At 37.8% G+C, this 24599-nt stretch overlaps 1 protein-coding gene across 4 annotated transcripts in view; it reads left to right on the top strand.

The window, feature by feature from the left end:
* tasp1 (taspase, threonine aspartase, 1) overlaps positions 1-23743 on the top strand; it is a 93167-nt gene extending 69424 nt beyond the window's left edge. For 2 of the 4 annotated variants that reach the window (XM_043696630.1, XM_043696634.1), the window contains exons 11-13: positions 5406-5516; positions 9001-9074; positions 22303-23743. In XM_043696630.1, the coding sequence (XP_043552565.1) occupies positions 5406-5516; positions 9001-9074; positions 22303-22395 (278 nt within the window). In that variant the 3' untranslated portion in view covers positions 22396-23743. Of the gene's footprint in view, positions 1-5405; positions 5517-7345; positions 8250-9000; positions 9075-15323; positions 17868-22302 lie in introns of those variants that run through there. The other 2 variants (XM_043696632.1, XM_043696633.1) reach the window with 2 other exon arrangements.
* Positions 23744-24599: the final 856 nt, after the last annotated feature.

The raw sequence follows: 24599 nt of genomic DNA, 5'->3' as shown, positions 1-24599 counted from the left end.
TCAGTACTATTTATCATTTATTACATGATGAAGTATCGGGAGATATGGATAATCTGCTTAAAACATGGGATCAGGATCTGGGACTAGAAATCTCCACAGAAACGTGGAATGATATCTGGGAAAATGCTAGAAGAATTACTATTTTTAACAGAACCCAGGCTATCCAGCTGAAGATACTTCATAGGGCCCATATAGCACTGGTTCGATTGGCAAAATTTAAGGCAGGAGCATCTCCAATGTGTCCTAAATGCAAAATAGAGGTGGGCACTCTTGTATATTGCTTATGGACCTGTCATAAGATCCGTGGATATTGGACTAGAGTAGCAAGTACCCTGACAGAAATTTTAGGAACGGAAATAAAAGTGGGCCCCGTATCTCTCCTCTTGGGCTTTTCGAACTTTCCGTCCCTGGACATGTACGGGAAGATACTATTTTCTATTCTTTCTTTCTGTGCAAGGAAAAATATTTTGGTGAACTGGGCGGCTGAGGGCCCCCCTGGACTTTCAAATTGGCACAGACTAATTATGGAATGTATTCCCCTTGACTTCCTTACAAATATGGTGCACCGAAAGACTGAATTATTTTATAAAATATGGCAGCCCTTTTTGAATTACATAAATACAGATATTTCGGCTATCCTAACAAGGGCTTTTATTTAATTGAGACTACAGACCTGGCTGATCCGCGGCCCCTCGGGGGAGGAATCCCGCACGAATACCGGTTTTATCATATCTGATGCTAACACATCCCGAGCATGTAAGAGACTTAAATATACACCCTGGTTAGTTGTAGGTTAGATTAGTAGATAGTTGAGTTTTGTTTGTTTGTTTTTTTTTCTTTTCGGTTTTTTTTTTGTTGTTTTGTTTTTTTTTTGTCAAATTTTGGCTATTGTATATTTGAGCTAATTGTATATCAATGTTTATATCTGAGAGTTTTGTTTATTTTTGTAAACTTGTAAAAATGTTAAATTTCTAATAAAAATATCTATATAAAAAAAAAAGAATAGGAATTGAAAGAAATTGTTCAAGTAAATCTATAGATGTAATGGAAAGTGAACCCTGTCTCTGGTGTTTGAAGATTCTAAAGTGATGATGTTGGTATAGATGGGATTGTATTTTTGCTGCATGTTTTGAAGTGTTTCCAATTGTCATAAGTAAATAACTTGGTTTATTCTATTTTATCTCCTCTTCTGTGCAGTAAACTTCTGTTTTACTTTTGAAACCAAATCCACAATTTTGGATGCTTTGTTGCTTTGAAAGACCACCTCATTAAATTAAAACCAAAAAATGATCTACCAAGCCTGCTTTGAGTCTGGCATCTGAGTTGTCCACTGATAACGTCAGCTGGGTCCATAACACTTTGTTTCATTTCCTGTTGCATTTGAAGATGGCAAGGTATCATTAATGCAAAGGAGATTGGCGTCCTTCATTCACGGGACAAGAGGAAAAACTGGAGAGCATGGGGTGAAGAGGAGGTTTTGGATGGTAGTGCAATTTGCCATGAACCCTTGTACCATCCTCAGGCAGCTCTGCCCTCTCAATTTCTCTTCTAAAGTGCCAACCCTTGAGGACTCATATTGATCTTCAATCCCTGAAGACTCAATCTCCAGGACACTATTGTGTGCATCTCCAGAGAAAAACCATCAGGAGCATTTTTGTTCATTTTTTTCTTTACTAGATCTAAAAATATTAAAAGTGGTTGAAAAAGGCTGTGTTAGGCTGATAATAAAGAATCATCCAATTGGACAGTGAGTACTTTGTGCAATTTGGAAAGCAGTGTGTCACAACGTCTGATGTCTTGGCAGCAATGTGGGGAGTGAGTCATGTAATGAGACATCCCAGGAATGTATTTGATTACAATTTGCAACCCTATTTTCTACATCTTCCAAGGAACACTTTAAAACCTTAAATTGTACTATATGGCTATGTATATCTTTGTTCGGCTGTGTCAAATTTTGTAAATTTATATTAGCAATTGCTAATAGTTGGGATCTTTTTGTGCAAGTTACCAAAATTGTTTAGGGCAGAGCAGTAGATGTTGTTTACTTGGACTTTATTAAAGCCTTCAACAAGGTTCAGCATGGTAGACTAATTAGTAAATTTAGATCACATGGTATTCAGGGTGAGATCACCAATTGGATACATAATTGGCTTAACAGCAGGAGACTCAGTGGTGGGAGGGTTGCTTTTCAGACTGGAAGACTTCCATAGGGATCAGTTCTGGATCCTCTTTGGTCATTTATATACAGTCAGTTTTGCTTTGACACGGTAGTTCCATTCTTGTGTAATCCCTTGTTATAAGAAAATAGTGTAATAGCAGCATTACTTAAACTAATGGGGATGGAATCATTATAACCAATACATGCTTTAAAAGTTCACGCTGTAGAAACAATGTCCCAATTTGTCAATCGCGTTGTAGCAAACTTGCATTAACAAAACGCACGTTATTGCAGAACGACCTATAAATGATTTGGATGAGAATATAGACAGTGCGGTTAATAAGTTTGCGGATGACCCCAAAATTGGTAGTCCTGATTTGGAGGTACCGGTGTTGGACTGGGGTGTAAAAAGTTAAAAATCACATACCACTAAGTTATAGTCTCACAGGTTTATTTGAAAGCATTAGCTTTCAGGGCTCTGCTCCTTCATAGGGTGGTTGTGAGCAGCGCTCCGAAAGCTAAGTGCTTCCAAATAAACCTGTTGGACTATAACCTGGTGTTGTGATTTTTAACCAAAATTGGTGGCATAGTAGATAGTGAAGAAGTTTATCTAAGATTACAAAGGGATTTTCATCAAATGGGTCAATGGACTGAAAAATGGCAGTTGGAGTTCAATCTGGATAGATACGAGGTATTGCATTTTCATGCAGCAAATGAGGGTAAGGCTTATACAATTAATGGTAGGGCCTTGGGTAATGTTGTAGAACAGAGGGACCTAGGAGTGCAGCTGCATAATTCTTTGAAGTTTGCATCACAAATAGACAGTTAAAAAGGCATTTAGCAAGCTTGGCTTCATTGCTCAAACTTTTTGAGTACAAGAATTGGGATGTCATGTTCAGATTGTACAGGACATTGGCGAGGCTTCTTCTAGAATACTGTATCCAGTTCTAATCGCCCAGTTATAGGAAGGATATTGTTAAGCTGGAGAGGATTCAGAAAAGATTTACCAGGATGTTACTGGCTATGGAAGGTTTGAGTTATAAAGGTCAGATAGGCTGGGACTTTTTCACAGTGTAGGAGATTGAGAGGCAACCTTTCTTGCAGTTTATTTTGAAAAAAAAATGTCTTTTTCCCTAGGATGGGGGATTTCAAGATGAGGGAGCACATTTTTAAGATGAGAGGTAAAAGATTTTTAAAAAGACATGAGGTGCAAATTTTTTACTCGGAGGGTAGTTTGCGTGTGGAATGAACACCCACAGTTAGGGTGTTTACAAGATATTTGGATAAGTACGTGAATAAGAAAGGTTTGGAAGGATATGGGCTAGAACCAAGGAGGTGGGACTGGTTTAGTGTGGGACTTTGGTCAGTTTGGATGGTTGAACTGTAGGGTCTGTTCTGTGCTGTATGACACTGTTTGGATTTCTGTGTGAATTTGTTTTGTCTACTTTATCTCTTGTAAAATACAATTTCAGAATGCAATCTACTTTTAATCTATACTTCTGGATTTAATTTTTAGCTATTTTTAACAAATACATTGAAAGAAGAAATGATTTTCAGAGCTCAAAAGTATGCAGAGTGAGATTGATTGGATAGTTCTAGCAAAGGTTTTGCACAGACTTGGTAGGTTAAATGGCCTCTTGTAGTGTTTTATAATTTATGACATTTATTTCCAGCGAGCTTTTTAATTAGCAGAATAGCCTCTTGATTTCTCTTTGAGCTCCAATGTGATTTTCTCATTGGATAGGACTCTAGGTTTTCAAAGGGTAATCCACTGAACACAGAACACGCCATCTCCACAAAATTTCCCACCCAGCTTCCTGGCTGAGAAACAACTGAAATTGTTGCACATTGTGGGTGGCAGAGTGAAATTTTACCTAGTACTTGGATTTGAACCTATAACCACAATGTTATGAATTGAGTATCTTCAGTAAGTTACCATGCAATTTTAAAGCTAATTAAGAAATTCTGTGGAGAGCAGCCCAACCATGGCCTCAGATGTTTATCAAGCAGTGCCTGTGGTAATGTCGTTCGGTAAGAAAATGAGAAATCTGGATAAAAGAAAGTCAATTATGAATGAAATAAAAGTAAATAAGAAAGATATAGTTTCAAGAGACAGTTTCACCAGTAGCCGTGTGCCCTTTTCAACGAATTGAGTTGAAAACCTAATTCATAAACAGTAACTGTGACATTTTTGGAGGTGGATAACAGTTTAATTGGCCAGTTCTGATGAGGTAAAGAGAACTGGCTAGGAAAAGTAACTATTCTGATTCAGTTCACCTAGTAATGCAAAGTTGAAACGACAAGTGCACTGAAGCACCCTAGGTTAATAACTGTTGTTAATTCAGCTCATTCACAATGTCAATCTCCATAATCCCTTTTCAGCCAATTACTTGTAATCACCCATTCTATTTTAAAACTTAAATGGTTTTGCACATCAACATAATAAAAGCTAAGAATGATAATTAATCATATTTTTTCTTTTTAAAATACTATTCTGAAAAGTAACAGTTTTGATTTTCATATATTAACCTATGATATTTTAAATTTTTCTTTTTGGAATTGAATAGGTACTCAGCACAGTTCAGCAGTGTAGGTGAATTTGTTATCGCACTTAAATATACTATTCAGATTTTCCTCTTGTAAGGTGACCATTCATACCATACTGGACAATGGGAACAGGAGTAAGCCATTCAGTCTATTGAGCCTGCTGTATCATTTGATTAGGTCATGGCAGATGCCACTGTCCTGCACTATCTCTCTATCTCTTGGTGTCATTAGCTTCCAGAAATCTTCTTGGTTTTTGTCTTGTATCCTGCTAGTTCTTTCTGATGAAGTAGTAATTTTGTTAATAAAATCCTTTGAATGTTGCTAAATAATTGCATTTAAGTCTTACCCATCACTCTTACCATCTAGTTTTCAATGTAACCCTGGAAGGCAGTATGTGGAAGGATTCTTTTTTGCAGGTTATGCAGGTGCTCTGTAGATTGCATAACTTAACAAAGGTTCTATCCCTGGACCTTTGTTTCAATGGGAACTGTATCCAACTATCCACCAAAAATGTGATATTTAAGCTAACATGCTGTAGTTTAATTCCATTTTTAACCCTGGGCTGTGTATAGGATTGTGCAAAATAGCTGGAGTGTCAAGGAATAAATGCTGTTTTGAAACTGGAAGGCTGATGAAATTTCAAATTTGAATCACCTACAGGTTTCTGTTAATAAAGGTGTTTTCTTTGGCTCATTTGTAGGTTCACCATTCCTCGCCCATGAAGACACTGTCCTCGGAGGAGTCATTGTTCTTCGCTGCTGCAAATGCTCATTAGAATCCGAATCATCGTTAAACACTCAACCTCTCCTAGGTAAGCAATATAGCAGGAATCTCACTACGTTAGTCTCAGGACGTTCTTTCTTCATGAATTAGTCTGAGTGCATACACACCTGTTCTTTATCAGAATTAACCAATTGGCACCCCATTTCTGGGCTCCTTGACAACCTAAGGAGGTCAGAATGATGCAGCAATCTGTCAAATGAAGTGTCAATTTTTATAAATCATTGCATGGATCAGAGAAGAAGATCACAGCGCATGGATTTTTCAGGCCACAGCAACTATGGGAATGAAGAGACCTGTGAGGACAACCTCCGAGTGTCTCACTGTTATATTGATCAGAGTGATCAAAGAAGTCTCAGGCGACTGACTGGGTGGAGTTTGCACGTTCTCCCCGTGTCTGCGTGGGTTTCCTCCGGGTGCTCCGGTTTCCTCCCACAGTCCAAAGATGTGCAGGTCAGGTGAATTGGCCATGCTAAATTGCCTGCAGTGTTAGGTAAGGGGTAAATGTATGGGTGGGTTGCGCTTCGGCGGGGCGGTGTGGACTTGTTGGGCCGAAGGGCCTGTTTCCACACTGTAAGTAATCTAATCTAATCTTAAAGTCAGCAATGAGCACGTGACTTCTCCAACTTGGAGTCGGTGCATCAAGAGGATTCTTGACTTTGGAAGGATGTGGCAAATTGGAAGTATAACTTCACATGACCACACTGCCTTGCTTAGTGTTCTCCTACATAGTTGTCCTAAGGACAACACGTGTTACAGTGTACCTTATTCTTCTGCATGCTGGAAACTCCCATCCTTGGTCTCCATCTACACTTCTTGTTGCTACGGAAAAGCAGCCAACATCATCAAAGACCCCTCCTTCCCCGGTTATACTCTCTCCCAATCTCTTCTGTCAGGCAAAGGATTAAAAACATATCAACAGGTTCAAGAACAGCTTCTTCCCAACTGTTATTGGACTGCTGTCTAATTTCAAATCTAATGTTGATCTTGCTTTTGTGCACTTCCTGTACAGCCATAACCTTGGATGCTTTGTTCGCTCTAAACACCCTATGATCTATGTGTCCTTTATATATTATGATCTGCATGATCTATATGTCCTTTATATGTTATGATCTGCCTGTACTGCACACAAAATTTGTCATTGTACTTAGGTACATGTGACAATAAATCAAATCATAAAATCAAACTTCACTTCCCCAGTTATTGCTCTCAGGTGCACTCTCAGGCCTCTCAGTCATTCTCCAAAAATGACATCCTCCTCTGTTTTCTAGCAATTGTGAAGGTATTCTGTCCTTGCAGGAAAAGAGTGCACCCAATTTAAGAGGGTCAGAGACTTGGGGGTGGTAGGGGTTGGGGTATTCCCATCAGTGACCAGTCATACCAGCCATTGACATTTCATGTCCACCTCCTCCCTAGAAAAGGAGGTCTTGTTCCTGGAAGCTGTGGATGGCAGCAGTCACCTGCCTCAAGGAATTTTTGTGAGAACTGAGCTTCTGCCTGTAGATGCTCTTTTGACCTGCCTGCTTCCTTTTTAGCTGGATAATATTGTCCATTTATCTGCCCTGTGGAGGGGCATGTCAATAGGGAAAAAGCAGCTGATGCTGCTGGAATTGTCCCTGCTGAGCTGGGCTGATTTTCTGTTCATACATGGGATGTGCATGCCACTGGTAAACGCATCATTTTTTTGCCTGTCCCCAATTATCTTAAAAGTAGTTTCTGTAGGCTTGAAGTCACGAGTTGGCTCGTCAAAGGGAGGATTTGCAAATTTAGTTCTGTAAAGGGCGTTAATAAAGCAGATAGGTTTTCATAGCAAATGATAGTTTCAGTAATGTTAATCATTAAACTCACTTTTAATTCCAGATTATGACATTGCCACTGCGCTACTGCTCCCTCTAGTGTTGTGTGGCTTCTGTTCATGACTCTCAGCAATGGGTGGAAGATGGAGCTGAATAAGTTGTTCCAGGTGTGCAGAAGGCTCATACCAATGTTCAGCAGATGAATGAAGTGTAATCCATTTCAAGTGCCTTAGCATAAATTGAAAATCACCTGTCAAGTGGTGAAAGAGCCTTCAGAAGAAGTACTTTGATCAGCCAACTCTTGATGGCAATGGCTGGATCTCTTCAGTGTAACAAATAAAATCCTTCCCAGCTCGTCAATTTTCCTGAAGAAACTCTTGCTGCTGTGCACCCACTTTGGTGATCTTGGCTTCTTAACAAACTTAATGTCTACTAAATAGCTCAGCCGACAGATGCAAGGAGAGTGCCTGCTGCCCTTTAATCCAGTCCTGAGAAAAGTCTAAAGAGAGTGGGATCAAACCAGGATCGGGAACTTTTCCCACTTATTCCCATATCAGTCTCTGGTGGCTCTGGAAAGTTTCTCCTTCCATTTCTGAAATGTTTGCTATATTCAGACACTTGAGAAAGAAGATTGAGAGTATTGTCAAGAAAAGAGCTTGTTGATGCCCCAATGGGGCTAATTTATGGTTGGGATTTCTTCTGCTGGATATTTTGCTTGAAAGCACATTCTGAAGATTGGCTATTCCTGTAAAGCTTCATGGAATGTAATTTTGATATTTTGTCATGTGTACTAAAGTACAGTGAAAAGCTTTATTCATGATCGGCAGTTCAGGCAGATCATACTAAGCAAGGACATACAGATCAAAAAGACTTAGACAGAGGCATGCAGGTTACATTGCATTGATTTTGTTTAGTGCACACTCTATGTTAGCAAGATCAGCATTATTTGAGGCTAGAGTGTCAATTCATCAGTCTAATAACAGCTGGGAAGAAGCTGTTCCTGAACCTGCTGGTGTATATGTTCAGGCTTCTGTATCTTATGCCTGACCGAAGAGGTTGTAGGAGATTGTTACCGGAGTGCGATGGGTCTTTGATGGCAGTCTTTCCAAGGCAGCGAGCCACGTAAATGGAGACCATGGGTGGAAGGTTGGCTTCCGTGAGAGTCTGGGCTGTGCACACCACAGGCTGAGGATCCAGTTGCAGAGACTGGAGCTGAGACCAAGGTCACAGAGTTTTGAGATCAATCCGGAGGGGATAATGCTGTTAAAGCAAGAGCTGTAGTCAATGACCAATTAAAATTGGAAATGCACAAGAGGCCTGAATTGGTCAATATTCTTAAAATGAAAATTTATTTTCAGAAAATTTGTGCATCTTTTTATTTCCAAATAGTGAACAGAAAATAAAGTGCTAAACCAGATTAGAAATTGGGAAGCAAAGACAAATATGCTTGGCTTTAATTCCATGGAAATTCCTTTTTTTCATGAGATGTGATTTTTATAGTTAGTCTCCTTTCATAAAACATTGAAATTCAGATTAGAAAAATCTTCAAACAGATTTGTTTTACAATAACATCAATGAAATGTAAAATTATGACTACTGCTTTAAAATAGCCCCTTTTCAGGTTTGTCACCACTACCAGCCATCCTGTGTTACGGAGTGGCCTATTTCTCGTAGTGCATTTACTTTTAGTTAACATTATTTTAAAAATTTCTTCCACAGTTGAGTTTTTATGGAGTCATACCACTGAGAGTATGTGTGTTGGGTATATGTCAACTCAAGATGGCAAAGCTAAGGTAAGTCTAAGTCCAACCCAAGTAATTCCAAGCTTAACACTTTTTAGTAAATGTTATCTTTTTAAACATTTTACAGAGCTGTTTCTGTTATGCGAAATTGTGCATTTTACAAATGCTAATCCTAGCTATGGATTGTTGAGAGATCACACAGCTGTGAGGAGAATTTTTTTTTCCAATTAACTTAAGAGATCTTGTGCTGGCTGACTTAAACAAACATGTGGGTTTCGCAGAAATGTATATTTTGTGGTAGCTTTGAAGTGTAGAGCATACCCCGAAGATTATTTTCTATTGGTAAATCATAAATAGTTCAGATCCCACACTTCTTTTGACAGCAGTACTTGTTTTAGGTTTTCAAAGAAGATCTCTAACCTCGACATTTCATTCTTTCATACACTTGAAAGCAACAAAGTGAAGACTTTTGTGTTTGAACCTCAAAGCATACAGAGTATATCTCAAAAAGATAGAGTCTTGATTTATATTAGAACATCACAGTTCACACAGAATAAAACTGTTGCTCAGTAACAGGTGACACTGGGACATTAAAAGCATGGTAAGTTGGCTGCTTGCTGAGCAGCTTCTCTTCCATTCTTTGACATCTGGTGTACATTGTTTCCATATTGCCCACAAATTCTGCAGCTGGTATTGTTGAAGGCCTGACAGACACAGCTGCTCTTCTCACTTCAATTTTAAATTACGCTTTTGACCTTCCTTTACGAGACTAATCCCTCTTCACCACCCCCACTTCGAATCCATGGCCACAAATGTTTTTCAGCACAAATACTCAGGATGGAGAAGGGGAGGGGGGAGGAATAGTTGACGAGCTTGATCAAAAAATATCAGGAAAGGTGGCATATTAGTATTTGCCATTTTAAATTGGATTTAACAAGCATTGCCTGATTAGGGTAAACACCTTAAACCTCAATATAACATGTTGATCTTTTGAGAAGATTATTTCTGTTTTTATTTTCCCCCTGTTATTATCTCTCCCAATTATTTCTAGGATATCAGCTTTCTCCAGTTGACCTGAAGGTAAACCGTTCAGTGTATAAAAGCTGGAATTTTTTTTTCTAACCTCTTTAATGACTGAGAAATTATTTAATGAGGGAAGTAGTCTGACACTGTTTATTCTTGGGTTTTTTTTATGGGGCTGAACAGTGAACATTTCATACTGCCTTTTGAGATAATGTTATATTTTAATTTTGATTATCATTGCTTCAACTGGAATGTGAAACCGAAAGGATTTATGTTGGTACAACAGATACATTGCTGCTTGTCTTTCAGAACAAACAAAAAGACATTTCAGTTACATTTGTCGGTCAAATATTACTGGGCTAAGAAATACTTAATCTTGTTCCTTTTTGAACAGCTCATTCTTTTAAAAGAAAAACTTGCATTCATAGTTTACTTGAAAAAATAATTAAAGGATGTAATTTTCAGTGTTAACGCAGGATATCATGTAAACCCTTACTGAAAAGAAGAAAGCTAAAGTTAGGCATCTCTCAATGTTTTAAATCATGTATTTCACATAAAATAGATAAGTTCTTCAGAAAAGCAGATTTCACAGTTCATTTTCTCAAATTTTTGATAAGCCATATGATTGTACAGTATATATCAGCCCTGAAAAACAAAGATATGAACGGATCAGATTCCTGTTTCTGAACACTACTTGGAACTTGCCCTGTGAGCATAGATGTATACAAATGGCAGTCAAACATGCAACTTGAAGCACTGTCAAAGCATCCAAAGGAGTTGAAACATCTTTTGTCGTTGAACTAGTTTTTATGGTTCATGGTAGATTATGTAACGTTGATTTCAGGTTTCAAATAAGCAGTTATTACAACACTGCAATGGCCATTTGATAAATTGAGTCATTGTTAACCTGATCAAAGTTAATGTTGATCTTGAATTTTGAAGCAGCTACAATGGCAGGATTATCAATTATCAGGATAAACCCAACCTCAAATTTTCAGTGCTTCTATAAATTGGCCATCTCAATGTTTAGTATTTATGAGCATTGTCCAATGATGGTCTCCCATTGAAGGAAATTCACCATCATTCTATGGAAAAAGCAGTATATTGGATGTTCACTTTATTCCAACGAATTCATCCTGGTAAAGAGGTTGTGGTGTAAGTAGCTTGGAGGAAGACCAGCGAGGAAGTGTGGACGTCCTTTTTGTTAATGGACTGCAAGATTCTACCAAGAACAGATGAAACTTCTGTCAACATAGATAAATGGAAGTGCCCAATCCTATAATTGGTCGGTATTTTCTTGGTTCTTGGGAAGCCAATTCTGATGATTTCAGATTGCACCACCAGGATTTAACACCAGGAAGGCATTAGCTTTGCAGCTGCTGAAATCTTGATGCTGTTTCAATAGATTTAAGATTTAGAGGCACTTGAAATTTCTTGCCAGGCTCTGGGAAAGACAATTGTATGAATTCTTGCAGGCAAGCTAGAGGTGATTTTCAAATAACAGGACATTGCACTTTGTTGCAGATTTGATCAGTATAAAATATGTTTCTTAAAAGTATTATTCAGTTCCAGGTATGCCAGTAGCTATCCAGTATGTTACCCAAGTTGCTATTTTTCATGTGTGTGTCTGAAATTAGTGTTGATTTGCATCTGGTTGCAACTTTGTTCTACCCAGAAGTGATTACGTGGAAAAAAAGTTTTGTAATGTTCATAAACACAGGAGAAACATAGAGTCATAGAGATGTACAGCACGGAAACAGACCCTTCGGTCCAACTCGTCCATGCTGTCCAGATAACCCAACTCAACCGAGTCCCACCTGCCAGTACCTGGTCCATATCCCTCCAAACCCTTCCCATTCATATACCCATCCAGATGCCTTTTAAATGTTGCAATTGTACTAGCCTCCACCACTTCCTCTGGCAGCTCATTCCATGTACGTGCACCACCCTCTGTATGAAAAAGATGCCCCTTAGGTCTCTTTTATGTCTTTCCCCTCTCACCCTGAACCTATGCCCTCTAGTTCTGGACTCCCCCACCCCAGGGAAAAGACTTTGTCTATTTATCCTATCCATGCCCCTCATGATTTTATAAGCCTCTATAAGGTCACCCCTCAGCCTCCGACACTCCAGGGCAAACAGCCCCATGCTATTCAACCTCTTCCTATAGCTCAACTCCTCCAATCCTGGCAACATCTTTGTAAATTTTTTCTGAACCCTTTCAAGTTTCACAGCATATTTCCTAGTATTATGTTATGTTGTTTCTCCAGTATCCTGTACAGTCCTGAGTGATTTGTTTTGATCGATTATCAAAACATTTTTCGGATTTCCATTTGAGTTGAACCAACTTGCTTAGTGAGGTCTCAGAGAACCCTCCATGTGATAGAGTTGTGTTGTTCATGTTGCTTGACTTGCAGGGACAGGAGTCAGTTCTCCTATTCAGTGCGAACATGGCTGATCTATGACTTAATTCCACTTACCTCCCTTTGCCCCACATCAATTAGATTTTTGTTAACCAAAGCATTCATTAGTCTTACCCAAGAGAAGCAATCAATCCAGTGTCAATTGGTGGTTGCAGAAAGGAGTTGTGAACATATGAGGTACGCTTAGTAAGTTTGCAGATGACACCAAAATTAAAGGTTAGTGGACAGTGAAGATGGTTACCTCAGATTACAACAGGATCTTAATCAGATGGGCCAATGGGCTGAGAAGTGGCAGATGGTGTTTAATTTAGATGTGAGGTTCTGCATTTTGAAAAGGCAAATCAGGGTATGATTTATACATTTGATAGTAAGATCCTGGGCAGTGTTGCTGAACAAAGAGACCTTGGAGTAGAGGTTCATAATTCCCTGAAGTGGAGCCCCAGCTAGGTAGGATAGTGAAGAAGGCATTTGGTGGGCTCGCCTTTATTGGTTAGTGCATTAAATATAGGTCTCGGGAGGTCATGTTGCAGCTGTACAGGACATTGGTTAAGCTACTTTTGGAATTCTGCATGCTTTCTGGTCTCCCTGCTGTAGGAAGGATGTTGTGAAACTTGAAAGGGTGCAGAAAAGATTTACAAGAATGTTGCCAGGGTTGGGAGAGTTTGAGCTATAGGGAGAGGCTGAATAGGCTGGGGCCATCTTCCCTGGAGTGTTGGAGGCTGAGGAGTGACCTTTATAAAGGTTTATAAAATTGAGGGTCATGGATATGGTGAAAAACCAAGGACTTTTCCCCAGGGTGGGGGAGTCCGAATCTAGAGGGCATAGGTTTAAAGTGAGAGGGGAAAGACTTAAAAGGTACTTAACGGGCAACTTTTTCACGCAAAGGGTGATGTACGTATGTAATGAGCTGCCAGGGGAAGTGGTAGAGCCTGGTGCAATTACAATGTTTAATAGGCGTCTGGATGGGTATATGAATAGAAAGCATTTAGAGGGATATGGACCAAATGCTGGCAAATGGGTCTCGATTAATTTAGGATATCTGGTCAGCATAGATGAGTTGGATCGAAAGGTCTGTTTCCATTCTGTACTTCTCTATGACTCTATCACTCTCTATAAATGTTTTCATAATTTCACTTCTGAAAAGTCTTTCTCAAATATTTAGACTCTCTCCTAGTTTTATCCCTATGCGGCATAAATTGTTTCTCTATTTATCTTATCTATACACCCTTAATATCTTAATATTTGGTCCAACACCCCTTAACCTCTTAAATTCCAGGCAATCCGACTCTAGTTTGTGTAATCTCTCTGGATGGCTTGACCATTGTTGTCAAGTTTTTTAAAATCTATGCTCATTCTGTCCAAGGTCTCATTAATCCAGTCTAACTTGTGATGCCCAGAATTGCTTGTATTACAAGATGGTGATTTTGTTTTTTGAATAACCCATATCTTGGAATTATGCCTGTCTCAATTTTTCCTTTTGAGGTGTACCAGTTCACACGTTTCATAGAAATATAGACATTTGCAGAATAGAAGGTGACCATTATATTCAGTCTATTGTAGGAACTGGGAGTAGGAGTATGTTGTTAATCCCTTTTAGTCTGCATCACCATGCAATTTGATTATGGCTGATCCTCTTATCTCAATGCTAGATTTCTGCTTTCTCACCGTACCCCTTGATGCCTCCGAAAACTAAACTGTTATCTATCTTTTTTTTGAGGGTATTGAGTGACTTGTTCTCCACAGCTATTATGGTCGAGAGTTCCATGGGTTCACCACCCTTGAAATGAAAACAAAATTTCCTCGTCCCAGTTCTAAATGGTCTGCTCCATATCTTGAGACTGTCTCCCCTTGTTCTAGACGCCCCAATCCAAATCTAAATACACCACTTCCACTGGATTCCCCCGATTATTCTAATAGTTATAGCCTTGAAAAGCGCTACTAGATTTGTTAAGCATGATTTACCTTTCATAAACACACACTAGGTTTGTCCAATCCCGCTAATGCTTTCCAAATGTTCTGTTACTTGATCTTTTATAACAGATGTTTTCCCATTACTGTTTGGTGAACCGTGTCAGAGTCTACAAAATTTTGAAAGATGACCACTTTTTGTGAATCCTGAAATGCTCCCAATCCTCAGGATTGCTACTTTTCTGCCATTTTTATGTATTCTTTGGATCCTATCCCTACATCGTCAATTAATATTGCTATTGAATGCATGACCCTATACATGTTCAAGCTGACCAGGAAAGAGTTCACCAACCAAACTAAACCCACTTTCAAGCTGTTGGACATACCCAGAAACTATAAGGTGCCAAACCAAGAACATTTTAAATGTGATAGGTTGTTCCTGCATCCTCATATGCTTTTCTGTTTGATTTATTTTGCTTACATATCAACATTGTTTTGGGTTTCCATTCTGGTTGAAACAGTTTGCTTATTGATGTCTTAAGTAATGCTGTTTGGTAGTGCCACTGGCCTGTATTTTCACTGAGTCAGGATGACTTGATGAGAAGGTTCCTTTATTGGGATCTCCAACTCTATTTCCAGAGTTTTCTGGAATTCACATCTCCTATTCTTTATGCACTTTTGTGTGGAACCTTAGACTTACTCACTCCAAGCTTAAAACTTAACAAAGTTACATTTTAATTCTCAAACTTTTGACTTCTACTTGGAGTTACATTGTTTACATAGCTCATCCAGTTACATTTCTGGTCAGTGCTAACTCAAGGATGTTAATAGTGAGGGATTCAGCAATGCTAAGGCTATTGAATGTCAAGAGTCGATAGTTGGATTCTGTACTCCTGAAGATGGGAATATCCTGGCATGTATGTCACAATTTTTACTTAACACTTAACAGTCCAAACCTGGATGTTGTCGTGCTACGTATGAATGTGAGCTGCTTCCTTATGAGGAGTCATGAAAGATGCTGAACATTGTGCTGTCATCAGCCAGTAACCCCACTTCTGAACTTCTGATGGAAGGAAGATCATTGGAGTAGCTGAAGATGGCTGGGCCTGGAACACAACTCTGAGGAAGCCCACTACCAATATCCTTGGACAGTGATGGTTGTCCTGCAGCAATCGCAACCAACTTCCTTGTGTCCATGTCACGCCCAGTAAAGGCATGTAAGATTTATAACTTTAAATATATTCTGTATTAACTGGGCCTACCTCCTTTTTCAATAGACATACAAATGTATGAAATAGAAGCAGAAGTAAATCATTTAGCTTCTCAAGCCTGCTCCACCATTCAATACGATAGTAAAATCTATCGCAAGGGTCAAGTGAGTTATGAAATATCAGTGAAGGTGCCAAAGTATTGATTGTCTGTGTGTAGAATGTCTCCCTTGAATTGAATGGATGTACCAAGACACAACCACCTAATGTTGTGGGGACTTGCTTAAAACTCAACCTCTGAAGCCATAAACTGTTTCTCTAAGCTTGAAGCTCAAAGAGTCAAATCATGGGTAAGTGTGGAAAGCCATCATACATTTCCCCCGATGCGTAGCATTGGCTTCAAATTTCAAATCATTCAGAGTAGGTGATAAAAGTATTGACCATGTGATCATCTAATGAAACCTGTCCTCTGATTAACCAGTTTTCTTCGAAGCACCAGGAAGAAAACAGACTGACTTCAAACAGCACAGTAAAAACAAAGTTAGCAACATAGACAACATTAGACTAGAGACTGCAAAATTGTACAGTATCCTCTTACGTTTTCAAGTCCAGCAGTACAGCAAAACAGATTTCTAGCAATAAAACCACAAGCAACCAACTTTGATCTGCTGCAAATCCAGCTCTTCAAGGGAATCTTGCAATAGCTTTGATATAATTTTTGATTATTGAATTTTGATATTTAGTTGTTGAATTCACATAGCAACATCTTAAGAATGGAAAATAAGCCATTCTTCGCCACACCTGTAGAGATGATGAGCTAATCACATGACTTATGAACTCTGTAACTTGTCAATATGCACTACTCTTTTGAACTGTAATTCCCTCAGGTGTGTGTGTGAGAAATGTAGCATTAAGGTTTTTGAAGTGTTTATGTGAATAAATAATCATCTTTATTTCAACTGACTCAAAAACAAGCTGGTTATTGAATATTAATCATGCATTCAGGGGTTAAGAAACATTTGCATCTTACTTTTCAAAAACGATTGCAGGCAGTAAAGAAAAGGAGGAACACATTTCTCTCTCATTCTGTAAGAGATAGGCATGATTATTACCAAACTTGATTTAAAGTGAAGTCGCGTTGGTTGTTTTGATTTTTTTGCCCTTAGGAAAAGCTCAGGAGAAGTGGGTTGTGTTTATTTTCAAAACTAAGTGTTTGTGAAAGATCAAATTGAAACTAGTAGCACTAAATATATATGAAACCAATTTACTAGTGTCTAACTTCTGTTGTTTATAAAGCTGACTACTGAAATAAAAAGATCTACTCAAAAGCAGAATTTTGTCCCGTCTCATTTTAAAATTATTTTACATGTTTGCTATATATTATTTTCTAGTCAGTTGCTCAAGATCTCAGTTGTGTTTCTCACTAAGTAATGGTCTAACAAATGATTTTTAATGAGCTTTCATCTGTGTATGCTGACTTGCCTTTAATGTTGGTTTTTGGAAGCTTCGTGCCAACATCTGTTGTCTTGATCAGTGATGATGAAAGCAGCTTTTTTGTGGCATGTGGAAATGGCTGGTTATATTATTGCCAATATTGGAAAATAATAGAATTCAACCTGATGTAAGAACAAAGCGAAAATGTTGACCTGATCTCTACAGGTGCAGATTCTGCCCTTGATAGAGTCATCTTATTTTCTCCCTTCTGTTCTTTTACTAATGAAAGCGATGTGGCCATTAAATAATAAAATATAATAGACAAAAAACTCTTTGAAGAGTAATATGTTGAGTCCATTATTTATTTTCCCAGCATATTTTTAACACTGCAGTTATCTAATTTTCATATTAATTTGTAAATCATGTTTTAAATGCATGCTGGAGCAGAGAACTGCACTTTGCAGTAATGTTGATTAGTAGAATGAAGTAAATTCCCTGGAAATGAGGGAGTTAATGAATACATGTTATTTTGGATATTTTTGCCTGTCAGTGTGCTTTAAAAGAACCTAGTTTTGTGTGTGTTGCACCAAAGAACAACCTCCTGATTTGGCCACTAACATCAGGTTCTGTATAAATTTCATTTTTAAAAATTCTTAAGCCCCTAGTTCCTTTCATTTGCAGTATTTTCATGATCCTTCTCTAAAATAATACCTTTTCTAAGCCCATTTTTCAGTGTCCTCATCCCAACCATCTTTAGCTACTTCATTGATGACCTTCTGTCCATTGCAAGATCAGAAGTGGGAATGTGCAATCATCAGCAAACAATGTTCAGCACTATTTGTGACTCCTCAGGTACTGAAGCAATCCATGTTCAAATGCAGTAAGGCCTGTACAACATCCAGGTTTGGGCTGATAAATATCAAGTAACACATGTGCCAGGCAATAACCATCTCCAACAAGAGAGATCCTGTCTATCGTCCCTTAACATTTGATGAGCTGGCCATCACTGAATTCCCCATCATCATCGTGGGGATTGCCATTGACTAGAAACTGACTAGCATTACAAATGCTGTGGCTAGAAGAGCAGGTCAGTGACTTGGAGTCTTGCAGCAAATAAGTAATCTTCTATCTCCCCAAAGCCTGTCCCACCATCTTCAAGGCACAAGATCAGGATTGGTGATGAAATGTTCCCCATTTGCCTGGATAAGTGCACTCAAAAAAAAATCGACACTATCCAGGACATAGCGGCCTGCTTGATTGGCACTACATTGACAAATGTTCACTCCATCCTCCATCCACACAGTCATAGCAGCATGACCATCAATAAAAAACGCTACATCAATTCAGCAAATCACCTCAGACTGGATTTTGTAAATCCATGGTCACTACTGTATAGAATGACATAGGCAGCAGGTACATGGGAACAGTAGGACCCACAAGTTCCCTTCCAATCCACTCACCATTCTGACTTGGAAATATGTTGCCATTCCTTCAGTGTTGGTGGGTTAAAGAACCTGAAACTCCTTCCCAAAGAGCACGGTGAATCTACATACAGGAAATGGACTGGAATATTTCATGAAGGACGCTCACCACCACCTTTTCAAGGGCTACGAGGAATGGCGAATAATTGCTGTCCCAACCAGTGATACCCACATCCGATGAATGAATTTTTAAAAGTTTACTCTTCCACCTGGCTTAATGTTCATCTTACTATTTTTTCTTATCTATTCTATTTTCTTTCTTTCCATAAGTTGCCAGCTAAAATTTTATATATAAATGCAAGTTTTGAGCATTTTGTTACCTCTCCATTCCATAGCTAAGTAGCAGATGTGTAAAATCTTCCAGTTGACACCTTGTTCTTCTGATCAATTGTCATATTTTAGCTCTTAACCTAACGGTAGCCCTGTTTGCATTTGGTCTGTCTGCCAGAAGCTAACATTTTGAAATGATAAATCAGGTATCTGCGAATCTATGTCATCAATCCTTATTCGAGCTATAATGTTTACAGTTCTCAGCTTGTCACTATTTTGTTCACTTTCCTACCACAAAACCTTTTTAAGTGAGCTGCTGGAGAGAAATACTTGCCATTTTACAGGATTTCAATTCATACAATGAGGATGTGATTCTTGCCTTTGACTAGTTTATTAATTAAATCATACCATGGTGACAATAAAAGTTCCTCAATGTGCGTTACATAATATTTATTTAGATTTTTTTATCATTCCCTTTGAATATGCTGCCAATCCACATGTTCTTTCAAACATAAATCAGTATTTTTTGCACTTCTGTGCGCATTCTGCTGACCAAATGCAAGAATGAACTCCAAGTGTATATGGGTATAATGTTTTGGCTCCTGACATTACCTCCAGTCAGATCAAGTATTAATCTGGTCAAACCATTCTCTCCATCCATGGACAAAGATGCTATTCATTTTCAACTATTGAATATAAGGCTGTTATTTGTCCCATATGTTTATTTTAAAATTGTAAAGTCACTCCCTTTTGTTATATTATTGTGATATGTACAACAGTTTAACAATTTTTTGATCTTCAAAGCATGTATTTCCAGTATTACTGTCAACTGTTTAAACCTTCCCATTGCAATAAGTTGATCAAGCTGACTGTAATTAATTTCTCTTTGCTAGATTGTTGGCAAACAAACTTGACAGTTGTTGATGTTTATGAATGGGCAATTAATAGATCTTATGAAAAGTATGATGAGAAATCACAAGTGCACTTGCACAAATGCAAGATGTCCTAGAATCCTCGGAAGCCTTTACAATGTTCTCCTGTAGAAACCTCCAGTGGCAAGAGGTTATGAATATACAAAATATACAAAAAGTATACAAAACTGGTGAGATTAGAGCACCTGGTTCATTGAAGTACACCCATCCACACATTTCAAACAACAATTCCAAAAAACAAAAATTGCACAATTTTCCAGCAGAGGCACAAAGAAAGGACAGAAACTAGCTAAAAGCGAAGCATGTGGTCACTCTTCTCTAACTCTAAAATAATCAAGTCGGCCTCTATAATGCCGCAGTGAGATCCCATACCCAGCTATTCCATGATATAACCACTATGAACAGGAAATGTTTTCTCTCAAAAAAAACTTGTCTAGCCATCTTCTGCATTACTATGGGGAATCTGTACTCATTGCATACATTAGTAAGCAGTACCAAGGGGCGATGATTCTAAAAGTAAATGCTGTACTTCCTAGGATCTATTGAAACTCATTTGCTTGTGTACTTTATATGCAACCCTTCTCATTCTCCCATCTCAAATATCCTATCCAACAGGATAATATCTGACTCCTTTTAATAGCTGAATTATACCTAATTTATAATTGTGCTTCTCTAATACAAATAGCCAGTGTCTTGTGCTACTTCACAATTCTTTCTGGACTCTTCGGGGACTTGACAGGTTAGATGCAGAAAGGTTGTTTCACCATGTGGGAAAGCCTAATACCAGAGGACATAATCTCAGAATAAGGGGTCACTTACTCAAGACAGTGATGAGGAGGAATTCCTCTTGAGGATAGTGTATTTGTGGAATTCTTTACTGAAGAGGCCTATAAGGCTGGTTCATTAAGTATGTGGGACTTACTTAATGAATAAGAATCTGATTATTATTATTTGGTAAGGGAATTGAGATATGGGGAAAAGTGAAGTTGAGGGTTATCAGATAAGCTATGATATTGTTGATTGGTGGATCATATTTGATGGGCTGAGTGGTCTCCTTCTGCTCCCACGTCTTAAGGCCCTTTTATCAGGATAAGCTCTAATAAGGCCACAAGATCAAATATAAATTTAACTGCCATTCTTTATACCTCCTGTGTGGCTTAAGGGGGAAAACGTACGATATCCGTGGTACGGTGTCAAGGCTTTCTTTATCCTAATAAAGATAATATATTCTTCTAATATGACATATAGTCATTCCTCTGTATGCACGAGGGTTCTGTTTATAAGAACCCTTGTGAGTAATGAAATTCCCAAGTGCAGACCCCATTAAAAATACTCAGTAGAAATAGATTAAAATTGCCTGGACGTATTGAATTTTGTTGCTACTAACCTTTTGGCGCAGATCTCACATTCAGAGAATTTACTGTATGACATTATTCACTTTGCTTAGGCACATTCATTGATTTTATTGTACATGATTCTAATACTTTTGATGTTCATGTTGTCATTTTTGCCAATAACCCAACCTGCCATTTTGTATTGCAACCATAGTTATGCAGAAGTACGTGATCTATGAGCCGGGATAGATCTGTGCATCTCTCTGCACTCAACAGTTAGCCTTGGATCTGTGGTAATCCACCATCCTCTCAGTCAAGTGGCTGCAATTGAATCCCTAATCCGTCTTATTTGGATGTAATATTATGATGAGGCTCTTCAGATTGATGAAAAAAAATCCTGTGGCACTATTCAAAGAAAAGGGTGGGAGGCTCATCAGTATTTATCCATTTAAAACTGATACTTGTGAACAATTTGGGATGGGCAATACATAAATTCCTACAGTGCCCATTTCTGGTAAATTAATGATTCAAAAAAAATTTTCTGCACATCATCAACATTATTACTTGAGGGACATTGCTATGATGCAGGGGAATGCAGTAATGACGCTATTACAAAAGCACTTTGCAAACGTTTTGAATGATGCCATGTAAATAAAAGTTTTGTTTTGGCCTGTACAACAAGAACAGCCTAACATTTGATGAAAAACAACACTCAAACTTCTGAACTGGAGATCCATTTGAATAATATAAACTGAGAATCTGTGAGCTATCCCTGTTATGTAACATCAAAGGGTCCAATTGGAAAGTTTATAGATTTAGAATATACTGAATTTCATTATGTTCTGACTTGTTCAATTTAAAAAGAATAATAGTTTTACCTTAGCCCCTGTGATAATGGGGTTCTCTTTTTATGTGAAAGAGCAATAGGAGAAAAGATTTGGTAGTTTGTCAGTATTGCTGCCAAGAGCATGTGTAGTCACCCGAACAGTTTGCATAATGATGGTCTTTAATAACTTAATGTGTTCATCAGCATCTCTCACTTCATTCTTCCAACCAGAATATTAAGGATGTTGAAATTCTGAGGAAGTGCATACCAAATGTAGTTGTAGAATTTATTGCAAGTATAAATGATATTGATGAGACTTAATAGTGTTGTTGTTCAATTTTTATTCTAAAGGAGTAATTGAGGCAATGTTTGATTCTATTTCATTGCCAAAATAACCTATTGTTGGTCTAAAATCATAAAATGGTTAATGTGTTCATTTACAGACTCACATTTCCAGGCTTCCACCGGGAGCTGTGGCTGGGCAATCACTAGCAATAGAAGGAGGTGTTTGCCGGCTTCGAAGCCCTTTGACCTGATCATGCTTGATGACTCTAAATGGCATCACACCACAGTCTTGGATTGGCTGTCCAGCTATAGTGTATTTTGTATATTTTAATTATGTAAAGAATTGGGAGTTTTATCTTTTTTGATACAGTAATTGCACTTTGTACTTTATGTATCCTGATTATGCTGATAAGTGCTGCTTTATTCTGAGCATATCATCTCTGCTTAAATTGAAGGTGATTGCAGTTGACTTTCTAGAATATTCATCCTGTTTGTTGTAAAGAAATGCCTAATATACAGTGTCCCTAACATAGCTAATGTGAAAGAACGCTTCTCCCCTGTTTACTTGAATTTCACTTAGAGCATTGCATTCCACATTTGCTACCTGAAAGATTCCAATATATCTATACACTGTATTTAGTAGTGATTGCGTCTAACTTTGATATTATTGGTTTCACTTCATAAAGTAACTATTTATTTAGTTAATATCACACGTACCTACCTTGGGGCTGCTAGTCAATCTGAGGTTTATTTGCAAAGGGAGCATTTACAAGGGGAATTATAACAGATGTGATTGTGCACAGTGTGCTATAACACATTTAAATTTCTAAATGCTAAGCTTAATGTAAACTGTTGACTGTGTACTATTGGTACTATCATGCAGGACATGATCCTGAATTCATCAGCAGTTTTGGCTGAAAAAATAGTGACGTGTAATGTAGGTGGAAAATTATATACTAAAGACTTAAATAGTAAAACTACACATTTAACAGGACTCTGTGCAATGGGTGTAGGTCCTCAGTGTTCTTTATTTTTATTTTAAATTGCATACAATTAACAGTCATTGGTATACACTGAAGTCAAATTGACTCATCATGATATCCAATAAAAGAGCATTTTTTTCACATTTTTCTTAAATTATATCCTTCACCAAACACTGGTGTCTGCCGACACTTGTTTCTGTGCTTTTGCATTTGGACACCTTCTTTTGAACAGGAACATTTGATATGCTTGATCTGTCTAGCTCACAATGCCACTTCAGCTTTCAGATTCCATCTTGTTTACTGTAGAAGATGTTGCTGTGCTGTGCACTTGAGCTTCTTTATAACTGATCGATAAATTATGTTTCCTATTCATAACCTTTTTCTGTTATTTTGAAATATCCTGCTGTAGGAGAGCTCTGAACCATTGGTAATGAATCAATATCTTATGAGTTTAGCCTGTTGAAGTTTGACTGTACCTGATATATTAAACATGAGATAGTTGTTATTTGTGGATTCAGGACAATCATGGAGGAGAGTAAGTTAAAATGTATAATGTTAAATAAATTATACGTCTTTGGAAAATTAAATTGCAATATTAATCATAATGTGAAACGTTTCTCAAATCATTTTAAATGTATTAAATGACAGTATTCCTCTTTTCTATTTTTTTCATTCTCCCTCAAACAGATTTTCAAAAAGTAATGTCATTAACCTAGTCATTGTATCTTCAGACTCCCTGAATTTCAGGTTCTAAGTTATAAGATATGTCTGAAAGCTACATTTCAAGCAGTACCAAACTTTAAAAACAAAGCTTGGCAATTTGAAGACTGTTTTGAAGTGCATGCCTGTCATAAATTTGTGATAGAAAGATACGAAGATCTTTAATACCTTCTTAACTATAAGAAACCTGATGAGTATCAACTTTTTCTTCAGTTCATGACTTTGTTTAGAAGTGCTGAAGTTTGATTTACAGCTACAAAATAGATTGTAATAGGCAGAGGAGTAATGACTTTGATTTTCAGTGACTATGGGTAAAAGATATTGTGTGTAAATTTGGGTTTTTACAGTTGAGTTTAGATATATTTTAAATTATGTTTACAACAAATGGAAATTAATTTTGTGCGTGTAATCTCTGGCTTGAGCTTAGGAGAATTGATGTTACACTGTACTAATTCCACTACATATTATAAGTAAATTCCGGGTTAAATGTAGAGCTTGCAAAGATGATTTTAGTTGATTATGTTAAAGTCCTTTTTTTTGTGGGAGAATGTTGTAAGCAGCAAATTTGCAAACCATGCACTAGATTTATATTGGGAATCAAGGTTGGGTTCTTGCCAATGTTAGGCTTTTTAGCCAACTTAAATTAAGAAAGACAGCACATGCGGCAAGCTGAAATTTGGTAAGCCTTTTTTTAAACCACTTTCAGGTTGTGAAATAGTGCAAAAACAACTGAAAGATAGGAAATGTTGACA

The sequence above is a fragment of the Chiloscyllium plagiosum genome, chromosome 9 (genome assembly GCF_004010195.1).
Source record: "Chiloscyllium plagiosum isolate BGI_BamShark_2017 chromosome 9, ASM401019v2, whole genome shotgun sequence".
NCBI classification, from domain to species: domain Eukaryota; kingdom Metazoa; phylum Chordata; class Chondrichthyes; order Orectolobiformes; family Hemiscylliidae; genus Chiloscyllium; species Chiloscyllium plagiosum.
This window is presented reverse-complemented; position numbering and strand designations above follow the sequence as displayed.